Source organism: Passer domesticus, chromosome 6 (genome assembly GCF_036417665.1).
Source record: "Passer domesticus isolate bPasDom1 chromosome 6, bPasDom1.hap1, whole genome shotgun sequence".
NCBI lineage: Eukaryota > Metazoa > Chordata > Aves > Passeriformes > Passeridae > Passer > Passer domesticus.
In genome coordinates, this window is record NC_087479.1 from 47,910,772 (window position 1) to 47,931,183 (window position 20,412).

Below are 20,412 nucleotides of genomic sequence, written 5' to 3' on the forward strand. Positions count from 1 at the left end.
TTAAATCAAACAAACCTATAAAAACCCCAGCTCTTGTAAAAGAAAAATCCTGCTTCCTAAGCCAATTAATTACATCAGATTCAAAAGCTAAAAGCAAAAAGAATGTAATTCAGCTACATATCAGTAATGTCATCACTTTAACCTAAGCTCTCAAAGGATACAGAGTCATTTTGTTTAGTGCATTTTGTCCTTCACTTACATTTATGTTTTGACTAGTCCCTCCAACAGGAAAACCAATTGCATCATCACTTTCTATGGCACCAAAAATCTGGTCAAGGAAAAAGAAAGATTGTACACATTAATTCACAGGTATGTGCAAACTAAGCAAAATCACATATACTAGGCTTTTGAATAGTTCTCATTCAACCCAGAATTCACAACTTTATTAAGATGATGTTCTGATTTGTAATTGATACATACAAATTGATGTTCTGTGGATGATCTGTAATTGATACATACATACACCATACAAAGCATTGGCTTTCAGATTTAGCTTTAAAGATGTCAGATTTGTCATTCTGACTTCATATTTTTTCTACTATCTAATTTTTCTTGAACGTATTAGTGGCTCTCCACTATTCAACAAAACATTTGCTGAAAACATAATGCAATAGGGAGGACTGAGAATTGTTCCTGCTGCAGCACACTCTGCAGCTTGGGTTGTTTTGGCTGGGGGATGTGTGGAAGATCTCTCTTTTCCTGTAAGATTTAAACAAAGACTGTACAGATCCCTCCATACTTGAAAATACAAGTTATAACTGCACAGTGCAATAGCAACATTACTCCTTGCTGTTACATACCTTTAGCATTTGAGTGAGATAGGAGCTGATGTTTTCTAAAAGAAGTCTGTTTGGCATCTGTCTGGAGGATTTCTTTGCAGCAATGTAAGAGTTACTCTGGCTGACTAACGAGCGCATTTCTTCTAAGACCGAGCGGGTGTCAACATTGTCACACAGTGCTTCATGAATTGCTGCTTTCTTCTCGTAAAAACTGAGACAAAAAAGAGTCTTTTTAACTACTCATGCCAAAAACCCTGCAATGTACTCTCAAGAGTCTCTGTTAGGAAAGTAAGGGAACCTAAAAGTAAGACAACTTTTTGCTGATCGTAGTTTATATTTGAAGGAAAAAGAGATGAGCGAGAAAAAAGGCATTATCATGATGCTGCTATGGACAAAGGCAGGCAGGATAATCTAATTGGCAACAACTACCCAAACAAAATACCAAACAATTTTTCAGCAACTGGCCTCTTCATGCAAGCTGTTGGGTTTTGGTTTTTTTTTAAGCAGTATAAATTGCTTATTTAGTATCTTCTTTTTATTACTTTTATTTTTTTACAGTATTGCTCTCCTATCCCTGTGTACCAGCCAGGTTCTCTGTTTAGTATCTTTCCAGGAAGGAGCACCAATTTGGAAGTTAATGTAACAGAAAGTGAATTGTTATGAAGATATTACAAATAGATAAAAGGAATAAATTCATACAAACTTTTGTCAGGTTAGTGTCATGTTAGTAGGTCTAATAAATAATACAATATTTTACAATACTATTTCATCACACAAAGGTTTTATGGTTTCAAAAAGTGTACTTTTTCCAAGAAAAAAGAAGTGGTAGAAGAAAGAAGACAAAACCAAATATCTATGAAGCGTGTCTTCTCTTCCTCCCACTTCTTTATCCCTTCATTTTGACCTCCCTATTACTTTTTATCTCCCACCTTTTTAATAAAGGAGTTATCTCCACCAACCTCAAGTTGAAGATAAAATTTTCTGAGCATATTACTACACAGAAACATCTGCACTCAATCCTTCAATAGTAACATTAGTGACCACAACAGTGAACCGAACTAGGAAACAATTTTAGCACTGCTATGCAAGATACTTCTACTTAAAATTTCAGAGAAAAAAAAGGAAGTAATTTAGGAAGCTGTCTGCATTACAAATAATAATGGTAGTTTTGTTATAAAAGTCAAAAGACTGCAAAATTGGTATCACTGCCTCAGCAACATATTTTCAAACACTGGCACTGATCTTTTGTGTTTTTAGTCAGGTCATTTAACTTCTGTTTGCCTCAGATAGCCTACCATACTTTGAAATATGTAAAATACTGGTTTTCCAGTACAATATTTCCAGTTTGTAGACACTGTGAATCATTGGTTGTTTCTCAAGACAAGATTTCACATAGTGAAGAAAATGACACCTATCTAACAAGCAAGTTCTCTTTCCCTTCACAAACATGGCAATGAGGCATGCCAGTGTACTTAACATAAACAAAAGGGAAATTAACAATTTAATCTAGCCTTCATAAACCTGTCCCAAGATTAAAATGATTGCTTGTGAAGAACTGGGATGTTAAGTGGGAATGCTACAGACATAAGTATCACTATTCACATTGTAAGTGGTGTTGTAAGGAAAACAGAATCAAAGATGAAGCGACACAACTCAGAGAAGTAGGAATGCTCCACTCACTTTTTGTTCAGCTCTACTTCTTGATTTTCCCATTTCTGGAACTGGCCTGTCACATCAGTGGGAGCTCGAAGAATATCCTTCACATTCAAAAAAAACTCCTGTAAAAGAAGAATATAACTAGAAGTTGGTTTCAATTACACATAATCAATACTTACTATGAAAGGGGTCATTATTTCTTAATGAGACTCCTAAACTTTATGCATTCAACACTGCTTCAGCCAGGATCTAATGATGTCTCTCAAGACAATAAATCCCAAGAAAATAATTTTGCATAACTGTCAATCACAGTTGGAATGCAATTAATTTTTATCTCTTGCTCTGTTACTACATGATACCTGAAGATATTCTATTCTAACACCAAGCTGCTCACACAAAAAATCTTTTAAAAATATTTAGGCAACAGTTCTTAAAAATCAACAGATTTTTAAGTGTGTTGCTAGCAATGGAAGCTGAAGAATAAAATGGTTTTATAACAAGGATCTGTTTTAAATGGGCATCCAGTTTAGTAAAAAGTCATTTTAACCTAATCTGTGGCCCAAACCAAACATTTTACATAAAAAGCAGAACACCTTCAGCTGGAGAGACCAAGATCAACAATCTCAAACTGATGTAGAGGGTCCTTGTGGGAAATGTGAGTTTAAATTATAGTTCCAAACTGACCAGGGACAGGAACTGTGCCTAACCTCTCAAACACCTGCAAGGCACAGAGGCAAAGGCTCCATGTTTGCAGTGAGGAGACAAAGTGGGAACAATATTCCTTCCTCCCCTTTGGCTACATTTGTGTAGAGCCTGACCTGGTAGAAATGTTAGAGAGTGTCTGCTGGACTGAGTTCTATAAGCAGCTACGAAATTGATCTTGTGTGTAAGTGCCAAGCTGCTCAGAGATGTCAAAACTTGGAGAGAGCACCCAGCTGCAGAGAAATGTAGCAGTCTGTGGGATTTGCAGGACTTGAGAGTTTGATGGTGGCTAAATAAGCACTGTGCCATCACACCTGATGAATTCAGAAAGCAAACCCAGTCTGGGAATATGGCCTACATATCTTTGGAGTTCTGTTCCTTGAAACATGCATGGCAACACAAAGATTAGAGAGCTGGAGAAGAAATGGAAAACTTACTTACATTCATAAACTTCTCATATTGAATAGCAGACTCCATGGTATTACTTGAATAATCCAGTGTATCCTTCCAAGAGTGCATGAGGAAAGCCAGCCGTAACTGTCGTGCTAGTAGGAGGTTCAAAATAAACCAGGGAAGTTTTTATAAGCTGAAACATTTTCGTGGACTCCAATACTACAGTGGCTAAGAACATAATCTTTAAATTTCTTACTATCACTACAACTACCAAAATAGCAAAACCACTATCATCCATACTGATAAAAACCAACAAGGATGAGAAGAACAAGGAAGCTGTTCCAAAGTTAGCAAAGAAGAAAGCACCTGAAGTTACCCTGAATACAAAAAATTATCACAGTCACCACTCAAAGTACATCAAAAACATTCCCATTCCAAAATAATTGTTACCTGTGTGTTTCTTCAGTGCATCTTTTATGGTAATGAAATTCTTCAAAGATTTGGACATTTTACAGCCAGCAATTGTTAAGTGACCAGTATGCAGAAAATACCGAACCCAGTGATCATTTTCGAAATATGCCTGCAGGAGAAAAACAAAACTCAAAGACCCAATGCTGTTTACACACATATGAAGTAGGAAAACAAAGAACACAAAAACTTAGTGAATAAAATCCTGAGAACCAAAACTCGTGTTTACACAAAACATGAAGGTGAAAAAACTGAATTAGGGATTTGTGTAAGCTGCAGTCAAAGCACAGCATGTTGCTCTGTCACTGCAGGAAGGTCAGTTCATTCACCTCAGACTGGGCCAGTTCATTGTCATGGTGAGGAAATCGGAGATCAAAGCCTCCTCCATGAATGTCCATCGACTCTCCTAGAACGGATCCACCCATGGCAGAACATTCAATGTGCCAGCCGGGACGACCCTGTTAACAAAAAGGCATTGCTTGGTTACTAGTGACTGTCTTCCTCTCCTGCCCCTGTCTCATTCCCTCATGCTGTTACTAAGTAAAAAAGATTCTCAATCTCAGCTTCACAAAAGGAAACTGATTTAAAGATCCAACTTGGCAATACATCTGTAATGTTCTGATTATCTTGCTTACTGTTCTTTTAAAAGCAACATTAATACCTTTTATCACAAGGGAAAAAAAAGGAAACAGAATTTACAGATAAAGTTTGTCAATTAACAGAGGACAAATGACAAGTAACAGCCATGCTGAGCCTGCTTGCAAACTTCTGCTTAAAATGTATCAAACAGACTGATGCATATTCCAGATTATTAAATGAACATTAACCACAGAATCTTATGACTGAATACATAATCTCCACAATTTATGCAGTGTTAATATGAGGTGAAGCAAAAAAACTCGTGTAACTGTGCTACTTAAATAAGTGAAGAAAATCCCAATCCTGATTATAACGTCCCTCCTTACCTTTCCCCATGGAGAGTCCCATGAGGGCTCTCCTGGCTTGGAGGACTTCCACAAAGCAAAATCATTTGGAGAACGCTTCTCACTTAAGCGATCAGCTGAGATGCTCAGGTCACCTTCCAAAAGAGAAAATGTAAATGTAGACATCTTATACCAGCATTACTGATTTTTGGCTTTGCTGTATCTCACAAAAAGATAACCTTAAAAAAAATTTAAAAACCCCAAAACACAAACCCCCAGATAAGTGGACCCTCAAAAATCCTCATTATTAACCTTGATAATCCTTTGGGGTTTTGGTTCATGTTTGGCTGACAAGTAGCCGACAAGTATCAGCTGCACTGGTTTCTAAGTTTTGATGAGATTCATTGACATTATCTTATCAGGCACAACTCCAATATTCCATTTATAGAAAAAGAAATACAGAAAGAAAAAAACCCATACTCAGAGACAAGTAAGACTGCAGATTCAATTTATTCCAAAGTTAGATGGATCTAAATTGAGACTATGATTGTCTTAATCTGTACATACAATATGATTATAGAATATATCTTCCCTAATCTCAGCTGCTGCACAGAATGGTTGGTATTTGTTCAATAGCTACATTTACTCCTCTGTTACCTACTGCTCTATGAGTGTCCTGATTTCACCTGGTATGAGGGTTATATTAAAACCTTTTAATATTCTTTTTATAGACTTTCTGTATGATTTCCTAAAACTATACAACTTTAGAAGCAGATAACTAATGAGTCCCATTTACTGAGCATTTTAAGTAATCCTCTATTATAGCTCTATTCAAAAAAATCTATATTTGGATTTGATTCAACACAACAAAGTTAGAGCTCTCAGTAGGAAAGAGGAACCCAAATATTTGTCATGAAATAACCCCAGCCTGATATGGGAAAGCTTGTGCCTGGCACGTGGAAGACCCAGGTTCAAGTCTTTGCTCTTACTCTGAACCAGACAAATGGGCAAGTAACTGAGCTATGGCCAAAAGACTGAATTATTCACAATTGTGACCAAAAAACCCCTCACAAACAAACAAAAAGCAACCCAAACCATCCTAGGATTATTAACATTTCTTGGTATTTTCCAATTAAAAACTTAAAGTACTGTCTCAAGCTACAAAACTTTGGCAAAGAAATTGATAAAGGGAGTGCAACAGGTAAATCATTAAGCTCTGGCTGTGACTGATCCACATGTCAGTAAAACCAGTTGAAGAGACCAACACATCATCAGTTTCTTCAGCAACTGAGCAAATCTTTACCTTCCCCCTCTTGAAGAGCTTTCTGATCACCTACAGCTTCAGGCACCAACTTAGCATAGGAGTGTTTTTCACTGGCATCAAACTTCATAGTATCAAAGTATACAGATCCATTAGACACATACCTGAAAAGTTAAAGATCATTATTTAGCTAACTTTCCATCACAACTGAATTTTTTTCCCCAAAATCACTCCCATAAGTTTTCTGGTATCTCCACTCACATTATGGTACTGCTCAGTATTGTAAATATGACTTAGGTGAGCCTAAGTTTAAGGCCTTACCATATGAAGATTTTGGACAAATCATTGGAAGTTATAATAAAATTAACTGAAGAGAAAATAGAAGCAAATTATTGTTAAACTTTTGAGAGGTATCAGCAAACAGTCACAAGAACTACCATTTTTAAAATTTATGTTATTTACAACTGATTTCTAAGTGTCACATGTCAATTTTTTGATAATTTTTGATGAAGACCAGGAATCAAACACAGTTCAAGTGACTGGGACTTTGACTTTATTTTCATGAACAAGGATTTCACCCTATAGTATATTATAAGAAGCATATCATGTGAAAAATAACAGCTCTTTTGCAAAGAAACCTAAAATTTCTTTATTTGATGAAAAACTGCTTCTGGCAAAGACTACTGTTGCAGATGAAAACAGAGAAAACAGCTCACAGCTAAATGCTGGAAGCAATCATTCTGACATCCAGTAGCAAACTTACCCATAACCATTATCCACAATCTTCTTCACAAAATCCACAATTTCTGGCACATATTCACTAACCCGTGTCAAAACATCTGGAGGTAATACCTAGAGATAAAAAGTAGAATTGTATATATGGAAATATGCACTAAACATATATCTTGTGTATTGATTACAATTTTGCTCAAAAGCAAGTGATAATAAAATTTAACACTCCTATTTCAAGCCTTCTGCTCTGAATCAATATGCTATGGCCACTTTTTCCTCAGTCTTTAAGGGGATTCCAGATTTTCTGACAGAAGAGTCAGCAAGTCCCTCTGATTTGCAAATAAATAAATCAACTTTCACTGACCTGAACCACTGCCTCACACAGCATTTCATCTCTAACAGACAAATCTCTTCTTGATGGTTACCATCACATAATTTCTTAATGGCTGAAGACTCCTAAGTAGGTAGTCTAAATGCTGAGGTTGGCAGGGATCTCTTGTGCAGCCAACAGATTACAGCTCAAACTTTTTTGGACCAGTTTATGATTATTTCCCCATGTTACAGCAGGGGGATGGTAAGGAGAGCACACATCAAACCTGACAACCAATTAAGTTGTATGCAACAACCACAATAGATTTAAGATTGTGGGGATGGAAACAGAGCAAGTGCTAATTTAACACCTATCTATTAATATTAAAGTAATTACTTTATTGATAAGGTTGAAATATGAGATTCTTGAAACCTAACATGGAGCTAAATTGTCTTCTGGGTACTATGAGGCATGGCACAAATATTTTTAGAAGAGAAAACAGTTCATTTACTTACGTTGAGTGCTTCCATATCTTTATGAAATTCCCCTTCCCAGAATTTGGGGAGCTTTGAGAATATAGAATTGTCAGTCACCTGACTGCCAAATCTTGTGTCCAACCAGTCAGACAGCAAATCTTTGGCTTCTTCCAACAGTGTCTAGAAAACAATAACCATAACAGCAAGTAATCTAAGATTTGCCCTGTTTAAATTTTACAGAAAGATTTTATTCTGAACAGCCACAGAGAAATAAGGAATAAGACATTTGCAATGAGACACTTAATTTTGAATAGAGAGTAATCCAGGTTTCTTCCATATTTTTATCATATTGCACTTCATAGACATAGATGAAACAACCAGAGCAAGGAAGATGAACTGTTAAGTGGTATCTGTTTTGATACTGATCACTTCAATAGTGATCTGGAGCTTATGCTGTAAACACCAGATGGGACCTGCAGTTGTATCACATTTTCTGTTTCCTCACTGCTACTGGACAATCTAACAGAAGCCTTACTGTGCACACTGCTAAAAAGTGTCTGAAAGACTAATTTGGACATCAGCAAGGATACCTTTTAGTCTTATATTAAAGGATTTCTATTTCTGACACTAGGATATAATGCAGAAAGCATGATTGGTTAGATTTTAGGGTTTTTTAAATTCCATTACATTAGTATACACTTTTATAAAAGCACTTGATATTAGAATATCTGGGAGTTTTTAAAAAAAACCCATAATTTAGAGACAGGGTCTTCTCAAGAACGGAGCACATAATCATGTGTACCCCACAGTACTTATCACAAATAATCTGAAAGCAAGAGAAGACGAAAATGGAAAATTTACAAAAAGACAGTAACTACTAAAAATAGTTATACTGACTGACTTGATTACTGGACAGAACCAATAAAGTCAACATGAATATTTGTCACTAAATGTAACTGTTTTTAATAAAAATAATCCTGAGCACAATTTTGGGGGAGGTATTTTCCTCTCTGATCAGAGACAGAAACACTTGTGTGGAAAACTGCCACCAGTACTGGAACATCAGAAATGCATGTTCAGTAATCTATAATGAAATTAATTAATCAAGACAAAAAAGTAAAAGAAAAAGTCTAAATACAAACAAGAGGGAAATCCTAATTGAAAGTTTAAAAAAAAGTTATTGATAAAAACAGCATCCAAAAACTCTGTAGTTGAACTGAAGAATCAAAGTCCCTATATTAAATGCAAAGTACTAAAAAGTTCTCAGTCCCACCATTTCTCTTTTTATGAATTAAAGGTTCCATACAGTCTCAGGGAATTACTACAAGCTACACATTCTTTTTAAATGTCCTAACAATTATAAACCAAATATAAAACAAAAAAGGAGCTGAAACTTACCTCATGGCGTCTGCTGATCTCTTCAGCAGGGAGCTTTGCTTGGAGAGCTTCTTGTAGAGGGTCAAAAGCAGACTTCACTGCATTTTGAATTCTTTCCAACATTTGCTTCTTGTCTGGGTCTGTTGTTTCATTTAGTTTAACTGAAAAGAGCTACAATTAAAAAAAAATAAATTAGAAAGCCATCTGCAGTACAGCAGCACCATGCTCCATACACAGAATATTATCTTAGCCACATAGTACCTTGCTAGTGATTAATAAGACATTATGCCACAGAAAAAGCTTTGACATCAACTACTGAAACATAAAATATGCTCCTCATCAGAAATAATGGTGCAATCACAAAACTTTAGTTTGCATCCAAATTCATTTTTTCAGAAAGACTTCATAAATCACTACATCATCATCATCATTACTGCTGTTTTCATTTTCTGTGCAGCTGATAACCTTAACTGCACAGTTGATTACCATGAATTTGAAAAGGACAGGCTTTAATGTGAAACAGGGAGAGATTAAATGCCATGTTTAGGCAGTATGTCAGGCAAGGATAGTTGGGCAAAATTTCCAGGTCTCCTATTTCCAGGCCTGTATTCAATTCATTAGAATGATAATCTCTTTGTGATCTGTAGTTCTAAAAATTACCAGAGAATCACCTTCCCCACCTTCAGTCCTGAATACACAATTGATTAAATCCTTAAAGCTTTCCAGCCTTCTCCTTCCAAGGTCATCAATGGTACAAAGGAGAAACCTCTCAAGCTTTAAAAGATTATGGACAGACCACTGTTCAAAAACTCTTTTAAAGGATTATTTTAAAAGTTTGAATTCTAACACACAAATATCCAAACACTGTTTGAGCAATACATGCACTCACAAATAAGTGCTAAGATCACAGAAATCAGGAAGGCCTTTTAAAGAATTTGTCAATTCTAAATGTGAAATTTGACAATGTAAAAACCAAAAGTGATGTGCAGTTCAAGTAACATTTCTAACATGTGCAGTACCAGAACTAAAAGAAGCAGAAAGTTTAAGGAGGCAGCAAAGTCAGAAGCATTCTTTAGATGCTTTCCTACATTATTGAGTGAGAACCTAAAACACAAGCAGGGATTTTTCCACCCACCTCTGAGGCAGTCCTAACATCTTCAAGCAGCTGATCTGGTGTTGATTTGCTCTCTCTATATCGTTCAAAAAGGTGATTTTGTCTTGCTCTCTTTATGATCTACAAATCAGAAACATGAAAATATTCCTGTGAAGTGACACATAGTTATACAAAGTGCAGATAAAATCTATTATGTACCAAAACCACTTCCCTATAAATTTAACAAGCTACAAGAATAATGTGCAATAATACAAATCAATCACACCATACACAGTTAATGGACTACCTCAACAGAACCAATTAATTACTTCATCAGGCAAATAAAATATATTATCTCTTGAAAATACTGAGTCTGCATTATTTGTGACAGCATTCATGATTATACAACACTCAAGGATTTGCTACCATAGGAGTGCTACAAAACTGAGAAAATCAATGCTTTTGTGCACAAAATGTATGTCTCATTTACTAAGTGTAAGATTTAGCTTGGCTTATCAAGTGGCAATTGACTGACTTCAATTCTAAAGCATTTTAGATTGCAATTAAAAAAACCCCTTACCTTGTCATCAATATCTGTAATATTCATACAATAGAAAACGTCATATTTAAAATAATCCCTCAAGATTCTCCTCAGGATATCAAATGAGATGTAGGACCTAAAACCAAAAAGATACAGGGGTGTTTTTAGTTAACACCTGTATCTATTCTGAGCACAAACCATTTTAACCTCAATCAACAACTGTGCAGCAGTTTTACTTTGTCCCCATCTACTAGAAAGTTTTTAATCCCACAATGATAAAATATGATAAGGTGCTTTTAATCTTAAATTGCAAGCACTGAGTCGAAAGAGACCATTTTCTAGCAATACACTCATTTGAATAATACCTTCTTCTAATAACCTTTTGCTTTTACTAGGCACTGTTATCACTTATATCAAAGTAAGGAATGCAGTACCTGGCATGTCCCATGTGAGAAGCATCATAAACTGTTGGACCACAGCAATACCACAAGACCTTTTTTCCATTCTGAGGCTGAAATACTTCCTTAATTGAAAGGGAAGGTACAGTGGTCAGAAGAAATTGAAGACATGACCTCAGGCCAGTAACACCCCATTTGGAGATCAGAACATGAAAACGTGGATTATACATTTGTTACAAAAAACAAATAGTGATTCCATTCCCAGATTTACCATAACTACAGATCACCACTAGCTTTATCCTGTGAGGGAGATAATGGGGTGTGGCTGCTTATGTTCTATGCATTCTAATCAATCAAGATATCAGGTTACAACAATGTGGACTAAGCAGGGTACTATTCAAACTGTAAAAGTTTTCTTTTGCATTGAAAAAGGTTACACCCTATAATCAGTTCACAGACACTTGAATACTACATCCCATGTAAAATTAATATTCTTAATATTTCCTCTTTCAAACAAGAGGAACTATTAAGACTTTCCCAAAAGACTTTCAAACAAGACCACAAGAAGTTTTATAAAAGTTACCCTTTTTATATTGCAACTATATAATTGGTGAGACTGTTTTTACACAGACAACATCTGAAAAAAGCAACTGTGATTTTATTCTGCTCACACAGCCTAACTTATGTGTATTACAGTTGAATGCCTGGCTACTTTGCATGACAGCTTGAAACTGGGAACTGAATATTATGCACAAAAACACACACACTTGTAGTGTATATACATTAATATATACAGTATTACACTTGCCCAGCAAATGCAATTGACTGGCACAGAGCTCCTGGCCCATGCTTGTTAATATTCTACAAAATACAACCCAGAGACCTGACTATTGACAGGGCAAACACTTCAGAAACAAGGATTTGATGACTGCTCTGTTTGTGTTTTTAGGGAAATCCCCACTTCCCTTTCATTTACTCACCTTACTGCGGGTCAGGCTGTTGTAGAGGCAGAGCCTGGAATGTTTTGTCCCTTCAGGGGGAGACCAGGGGGGCTGCACACGTTTGCCTTTACCTAGGAGAAAAGGTAGTTTAAAGAAAGTTTAAAGACACTTTCCACAAACAGATTTGCAATACAACATTTTCTCCTTATCACATCATCATTTGAGAAGAAAAAAAAGCCCCACATCTAAATGGAGAAAAGAGCTTCAATCCTAGTAATGCAGCTACTTCTGTTAGAGCCTCCTACAAAGCCACCAAAACCAAAGTAAATTATTGCAATCTAATTTATTTTCTATTTTCTAAATTGCCATTCCTATTAGTTTTTGATCCAAGTAGCAGTGAGGAAGAGGGTGCAAAAGCAAGAGCATGCAATTCAGGTAAAAGTATTACCATGAGTTTTGAAATTCAATGAATCATTAATGAAGTGTTATGGCAGTCCTGGGCTATTTGCAACACCAGTGATTTTACTGTGATGGCACATCACAGATCTCACACAGAATTTGCAAAATATCTCCAGAGTCCAGAGGTGGTCTCTAGAGCCAATATTGACAGAGTATGTGCACTCAGGGTGAGAGGGAGAGCTGACAGAAAGGCTTAGACAGAACCCCAGTTTTTTATCATGCATTGTTGCTAAGTACACAAGGCATTTCTGAACACACTCATTTACCACAAATATGCTCCAGTTCAGCAAGAGGCTACATTTTGCCATTAAAGAGAGTAGATAAAACCCAGGGTAACATTAATGACAATATTCTTGCATCTGTTTTTTCCTAAACTTGTAAGAACAACATAGCTGTTAAACTCCTGGGGTTTTTCAAAGAGAAGTATGGGCATGTGATTTGTCAGAGAGTTGCAGTTTGCTGTGTACTGGGCTGCTTACAGCTGTAATGATGTTAAACCAATTATCATATTAACTAGGAATGAAAGCAAACCAAGAAATTCAAAAATACATCAAGTTTGCCAGCTTAATATACACAGCACTATGTTTAGGAATTCTCATGGTATGCATTTTAACTGCAAGTAAAATATTATACAAAATATTTGTTTTGACCACAAAATTGCCTTTCTTCTGCTGTGTCTCAGGGTGCTCTTCATTATCTCTGTTTCTCTCAGTATCTTAATATGCATATTTTGGCTGAAAACCTTTAAGTAACATAAACATTCATGGTGTAAAAAATGTAATCTCTTCATCTTGCTTTTTTGAGTAACTGCCCAAGTAAGAAAAAACATATGTTAAGTGTAGTACTCTGCTTCACTTCATGGAACTTCATTTAACTTCCATGCTATGAATCCATGGAAATATGTGTCCAGTCTAAACATGAGGTACTCCTGAACAAAACACCTGAAGTTCAACAGCAGTCTCTCCATAACATAGGTCATACACCAAGGTATGGATTTGTTTACTCTCTGATTTACAAAGATTACTCTGGCATGCTTAATTGTGGCCAACGCTTCCCTCAGGGAAAGAAGCCTATGTGGGTTAGCCTAATAAAAGATAAATCTGTAAAGCTTTCTTCAGTTACAACCACATGAACATAAGGAAAAACCCAGATACTGCACCCCATGTTCTCAGCTTGCGAGTTAGGTGTCACATTTTACCCACTACACAGATGCCAAGGGCAAAGTAAAAGCTGGTAAAATATTGGTTAGTCTGGTCAAATGCACCTCTGCCAGCCTACAGCCTTTCCCCTGGTTGGAACTGAATTTCATTTGCTCTAATCCACCATGGAGTTTTCCGCCACACTAAAAAAAAAACAAGAAGGAAGTATTTAAGGTCTAAGAAGCGTGGCAGATTTGTGTGTTATTTTCATGGTGAACACTGCATAACACCATTCTAGGATTCCTGAAACACATAGTGAAGATATAACCCTTCAGAAAGAGAGGTTTAACAGTAAAGATTTCATGGTCAGGAAAAAGGAAACCTTTTCTGTTTCTGCTCCACCCTGATCCATAGAAGTCTACAGACAATCTGCAATTAGTGGACAGATCTGCTATCAGAGCCAGGGGTGCAGCTGAGATCCCTTCTGTGCTGGAAGGAAATAACAACCAGCACAAACACTTGCAGGCACACACAACACACAGAACTTACTCACAGCAGTCTGATTTTAACTGCTGCTCTGTTAGGAATTGAGAACACAAATGGTGAGAGGTTGTGAGAAGACGGCATTGGAGCAATACTAGTTAACAACCATCAGCAAAAATTACAGACATGCATTCATTTGTAGGTATTGCAAGCACTATACGACAGCTCTGCCTTGTTATTTTTCATTATTTCATGACTCCCTGAGCAAGGATCTCACTATAAAGCAATTAAATTAGACTGGCTCATTGGGAAACAACTCAGGAGAGTGATACAGCTCCCAAAAATGCCTGCCCATGCTTACACAATGACCTAGATTAACCAGTTAATACTTCCTCAAATCATCAGTATGCCTAAATTACCAAGGTTAAAAAAGAACCCCAGACATTCTTTGTGAAGCTCAGTGTTAATAAAGAGTAAGTATTCCATTTATTTTATTGTGGATTTGTATATTATACAACTATTTGGTTAACCTTGCAAGGAAATAAGAAGACTGGGCAAATCTTGGTTATTTCCAGGAAAAAGCCCAAACCCACACATTCTTTTACAAACCAGAAGATAGCCAGCTTTTAAAAGAAAATACATAATCAAATTCTGTACACTAAGGATTTTTAACTTAAAAAAAATAAGGTAACAGCTTTTACATCCAAATAGGTCAGGATCTATCAACTGCACAGTAACTGTATGCAAGAATAATGTTATGACTTTGAATACAAACTGATACTGTAAATTTTAAGGCGTGCAAGAGAGTATGAAAGGGAACTTCTCAGAATTCTCAGCAATAACAACCAATACAATGTCAGCTAGTCTATAACCTGCCCACCAGTTTCATATTACTCACTTGTTTGAAGTTTACAAGGCTCATTTTTGTCACTGCTGCCATCATAGATTGCTTCTATGTGTCTGTACCACCGGACAACATGGATATACTGGTCCACAGGTGGCCCCGAAAACTTTCTGAACACCTCCACATCTGCATGTGAAAATGTGAACCCCTGGATATAACTACGAGTGCTCAGGTACTCGTTCAGAGCCTTCACCCTGGCTTCCTCTTCACTAATGCTCAGAATAAAACTGTAGCTGGAAGCTGTAAAGAGAGGCACAGGACATTTGGTCAGCATTAAAAGAAGGAGATCCCATGACCAAAATATATCCTTATAATACACATCTCCCCCTGTAAATTAGCTCTGGCAACTGGTAAGAAATTTGAGAAAATTATATTTAATACAAGCTACCAAATAACTATGTATTTCCTGTTAACAGGATTATGTTCATGCTGCCATAAGTTTTTGAAGACATCCTTCAAAGAGTAGTAAGGACAAGAACACAGATTTTTCCATTAAGAATATAATCTACTGAAACTGTAGAAAATCCTTCACACAGAGCAAACCTAATCAGTCACTCTTTTCCATGCTGCTAAAACACTCATCCTGCCAATATTTAAATATGATTCACTGTGGAAAGGCTGTGACTCTGTCTACTGAACGTGAGCATGTAGTTACACCTTTGCAGGGGTGTTCCCAGCACCATGCTCATTCTTCCTACTTGCTCTAGAAACTCAGAACTTCACCTGCTGTTGCATATTCCCATACTTTGCCCATGCCCCTTTCTCTCCTCAGGCACATGAATAAGATTTAAAATGAGTAAAACCTATACAAAGGAGCAGAAAGGATATCAGATCATGCTCCTCTCTCACAATTTTTTACTTCTGTGATTTCTTTGGTATATAGGCAAAGCAGGTTCAGTTATGTCTCCTCTGGACAAACACAGGGACACAGAGGAAAGCTCTGCGTGTTGGTGGGGATGCTCACTGGCAGAGCAAGCCCTGTGCATGCCAGGGGGCACAAAGCACCCTGAGGTTATGCTAGCACTGCCATTAGGCAAAGCCAGCACTCACATTTCCCAGCAATGATTCAATGTTGTAGCTCTGTACCGTACAAACACGAAGGCAATATCCTGTCTAGGTAGTCAGCCAGCAAGGTAATTTAAGCCAAGGTCGCGTGCAGTGAAGTGAGAGAGGCAGCAGGAGAGCACCTGTCCCTGCTCCCAAACCCAGCAGGGACCACAGCCACAAGTGCCACTTCTCACACAGGAATATCTCCTGCACGAGGAGCTCCCAAAGCATGGAGATGCTCACAGAACACAGCTCTAGGAAAGTCAGGAATGAAAGGAGATGGGAAAGTGGTGTCTAGGAGAGGATGGGAGGGATGGCACAATTGAATTTCTTCCAAATATCATCAGTTAAAACTTTATGAACCATTTTCTATATGTAAATAAATTATTAAAATATCCAACAGCAAGTCAGGATGACAAGGAAGTGGCAGCTAGATATCAAGAAAGTTTGTATTCAACTCTTTGGGGTATAAATGAGATCTAGTGACACATTGGGAGAACTAATAAAAAAGGTCAATGACCTTTAAAAATTTTAAAAAATCAAAATTCACAAAAGATATTTAATATCTATGAACAAAAGAGGACAGATCCATGTAAAGTATAAATCCTTCTCAAGGCCTATCCATGTAATTGCTCAGTACAAATAAGGAATGCCAAGGAAATAATGGTTCATCACTTGACCTTATAGGCTTGCCTTAGGCAGCTGAACGGATTCAGCTCTGGCTCACACAGTTCACTTTACTATAATCTTTTCATGCTCCTAAATATTTACTGATGTTTATCAGCACAGAACTTCACATGTTTGTACACATGAAATTGTTTGAATCAGTCAGGTTCATTAACAGTGGAAACCTAAGTCATAAGTCTTCCTTGAACATGAATGTTGTATACATTAAAAATATGAGGGAGAAGGCAAAAAAAAGGTAGTACAAGAATGATCTAGGTAAAAATGAAACTATATCTCAAAGAAAAGATCTTTTGCAAGGAAAAAGCAACACTCAATTTGCAAAGTATTATTATGGTTATTATGACCATTATTCACACATCAGGCTGCTAATGGGAAGCAAGTCAGTGTATCTGAAACAATGTAAGTGCTTTCCAACCACATCTGTAAACCAATCTAAAAGGGAGCTTGCCCAAACTTACACACAAATACAACAAATACGACAGCACTCATACAAGCTAATTTTGGCAAGGAGAGGTGGCAAACACTGCCTGTGAATGTCAGCACCAGCTCAGCACTGATAAGCTTAACAACCGAAATTTTTTTTGGATCAATCTTGGCACAGACATTAATACTTCAAATTAAAATGTTTGCCAGGCTCACTGTCCCATTCCCAGTACCCCACATCAGTTTCACAGGCTGTGCTGAGCAGATGACTATGATAACACTGCCTCGGAAGGCAGTGTAGCAGTGGATCACATTTTTCAAGCAAAAGGAACCAGTGACAGCTGTCTATGTAGAAGTCTGTTCTGGTTTAACTGGTATCATGGCTAAAAGAAGAACAGTAAGTCTACAGAACCCGGTTTCTGTGATTTCCATTCTGCACCCTCAGTTCCCCCCATCTTGCAATTCCTTCAATTCATTAAACAGTCCCACTGCAATATTTCCTGGTACCTCCTAAGTGCTGCATCCTATTTTCCCACACACTTCAGCAGCCCCATGCTCCTGCTCAGCTCCAGCCCATCACTGCTAAGTCTGCCAATGGTGTGCAAGAGGCAGCTGCCTGCTGTCAAACTGGTTAATTAACACCAATCAATGGATTCAAAAAGTATCGAGGGAGGAGGCCCAATGGATATATGTACATCTGACCTGTTTTCCTTGTTGCTTTAGGAAAACAGGCTAAGGAATTGCCCTTCTCTCTAAGTGCAATTTTTTTCCATCCCCAAAACAGAACAGATGCAGTTGTTACTACTCAGTTGCATCAGGAAGTGTCTCCTTGACAGCAGAAACACGAGAGTACTACAGAGCTGTTGTATAACACTGAATTTTAACTCATGTGAACAGAACAATCCATAGATATCATATCACACAAGAGGAAACAAGCACTGTGCACGAGTATTGGAGAGGTAGCAAAACAACCTTGAAAAATCAGAAGAATTAATGTTAACAACGCAACAGTAAAAAGCTGTTTCAAAAAAATTTTCCACTGCAGACATCAATTAATACAGCTCTCACACCAAAACCACTGACGTACAATCCCTTTGGGTGATGTAATTGTAACACATTCTTCTTTCCATGCATGGAATGCTTCAGAGACTATTGAAGGACACTGGGAACTTGTCTGAGAGAGTGCAGCAACACACAGACTCAAAGGCACAGGACAGCTTCTACATTTCATCTGGACATAAGATAACTTTCGAGGTTTAAACAAGACATAATTCCCACAATATCAAATTTAATTGAAAATTTTTACTTTTATTAACTTGAGAATGAAAACCTCTGCTCCTTGAAGGCGTGGATGGCAAAGTAAATACAGGAAAGCCATAAAGAAGGCAGTAAGCTAGATGACACAAAACCAGGGAGTTACTTCAGGGAAAAATTATGTTTCCTAGGCTTCCCTGAACCTGCTAACCTTGTCAGTCATAATTAGATGACAATGTAAATGTTCTGGGAATTCTGCAGAGGCATTCTCCAAAAAGAAATCTTACCCATTTCTGAACATTTTGAAATGTAACTTCTCATCCGACTTGACTTTGACAAATTCAAGACAACCCACAAAAGACAAATTCAACATTATTAATATGGCTTCAAACTGGCCATTTATCATCCCGGCCAGCCACTCTGGTACCTTTGAAAAGAATTCCAACCATCTGCTCAGACAAGATGAATTCTCCTTTTCCATTAACATTTCACAAGAAACAAACCAACGCAGTGATTCCAGCTAATGCCAGACACAGCATGCACAGAGACAGAAAAACAAAGGACTTATCAAGATTGACACATAAGGAGAAAGAGGCTTTTAGATGAGCAGGAATTTTTAGGACTAGAATATCCCACACCAAGGAAGAGCTTGTCAATCCCAGCCTTTCGAGCCCTGAAAGTTTCACTTCCACTTTTCCTGAACTGAAACTAAATATCACAATTGCAGTTTCAGTTTAAAAAAAAAAAACCTACCCTAACAAATAGTAACTAAAGAGTTTCTCCAAGTGCACCTGAACTGAGCCTTTCTTGGGCTTTTTCCCCCCAAGATACTGCAAAGACTTCTGAAAAAGCTGATCCCTTGATGACAAGAAACGTTGCACTTCCGTGGGAATATTACATGAGATGAATAAAGATCAAAGTAACTTTTGGTTACTTTGTTAAAGAAAAAGGGGACAAAATATTTGTATTTACAGATCCCCAACAGGAATGACAGAAATTTCCAACCCTTTACATACCATAATGGTATTTCATACTTGCATGACTGGTATTCCAAGTTTCCATTTGCTACAGTAGTGCCAAAAATTACAGTACTACCCTAGCCCTCCTTCCATATGGAAGCGAAGAGTACAACCCATCATTAAAACACGACCACAAAAAAACGTCCGTAAAAGTCCAAAAGTTCAGGCGTGAGTTCAGAGGAGGACGGCGATGGCTTGGGAAGGAGTCCGGCAGGCACGGAGACAGGTGAGAGGCAGGGCGGCAGCGCACGGACCGAGCGCACCCCGCACCTCCGAGCCGGGGCACAGCCGCTCGCACACGGCGGGGACGGGGAGCCCCGCACTGTCTCCACAGAACGCCAGCACCACCCTCACAGCGCGGCGGGGCACGGGGCGAGCACCCAGGGGGGTGCCGAGCCCCGGGACGCGACCCCGCCGTGACAGCAGCGCGGCCGCCGCCCCGGCCCCTGACAACCGCGGCCGCCCCTCGGCCCGGCCCCGCCGCGGGCCCGCGGCGCCACCCGCCCACCTACCGTGCTCGGCGCTGCCGGCTGCTGCCATCCCGGAGCTGCTGCTGCTGCCGCTGCCTCCCCGGCCCTCGCTCGAGCTGATGCAACAGCGCGTCCGGAAGCCTCGCCCCGCCCGCCCTACGCTACTTCCGACGGGCAGCCCGGCGTCACCCGGGCAACGGGCAGCGCCTCACGGCCCGGCACGGCACGGCACAGCACGGCCCGGCCCCGTCCGGTCCCACAGGGCACGGCCCGGCACGGCACGGCACAGCACGGCCCGGCCCCGTCCGGCCCCACACGGTCCGGCCCCGTTTGCCCCTCACGGTCCGGGCCCGTCGGCCCCTCACGGCCCCACACGGCTCGGCCCCACACGGTCCGGGCCCGTCGGCCCCACACAGCTCGGCCCCACACGGCCCGGCCGGGAAATGCTGGCCCCGGGCACCGCGGCCACCCCGTCAC

General features: G+C 38.8%; 1 protein-coding gene across 2 annotated transcripts in view; it reads right to left on the reverse strand.

Annotated features, from left to right (window-relative positions):
- The window catches only part of CARS1 (cysteinyl-tRNA synthetase 1), a 32,141-nt gene extending 12,008 nt beyond the window's left edge, over nt 1-20,133 (reverse strand). Inside the window, exons 1-17 of one of the 2 annotated variants that reach the window (XM_064425264.1) lie at nt 19,978-20,133; nt 15,030-15,275; nt 12,090-12,181; nt 11,146-11,234; nt 10,751-10,847; nt 10,213-10,311; nt 9,099-9,248; nt 7,740-7,880; nt 6,946-7,034; nt 6,225-6,346; nt 4,964-5,076; nt 4,328-4,456; nt 3,981-4,110; nt 3,579-3,682; nt 2,460-2,557; nt 801-990; nt 200-268 (exon numbers count right to left, since the gene is read on the reverse strand). In XM_064425264.1, coding sequence (XP_064281334.1) covers nt 200-268; nt 801-990; nt 2,460-2,557; nt 3,579-3,682; nt 3,981-4,110; nt 4,328-4,456; nt 4,964-5,076; nt 6,225-6,346; nt 6,946-7,034; nt 7,740-7,880; nt 9,099-9,248; nt 10,213-10,311; nt 10,751-10,847; nt 11,146-11,234; nt 12,090-12,181; nt 15,030-15,275; nt 19,978-20,005 — 1,986 coding nt within the window. In that variant the 5' untranslated portion in view covers nt 20,006-20,133. The remainder of the gene's footprint in view (nt 1-199; nt 269-800; nt 991-2,459; nt 2,558-3,578; nt 3,683-3,980; nt 4,111-4,327; nt 4,457-4,963; nt 5,077-6,224; nt 6,347-6,945; nt 7,035-7,739; nt 7,881-9,098; nt 9,249-10,212; nt 10,312-10,750; nt 10,848-11,145; nt 11,235-12,089; nt 12,182-15,029; nt 15,276-19,977) is intronic. The other variant, XM_064425265.1, reaches the window with a different exon arrangement.
- Between the last annotated feature and the right edge of the window lie 279 nt (nt 20,134-20,412).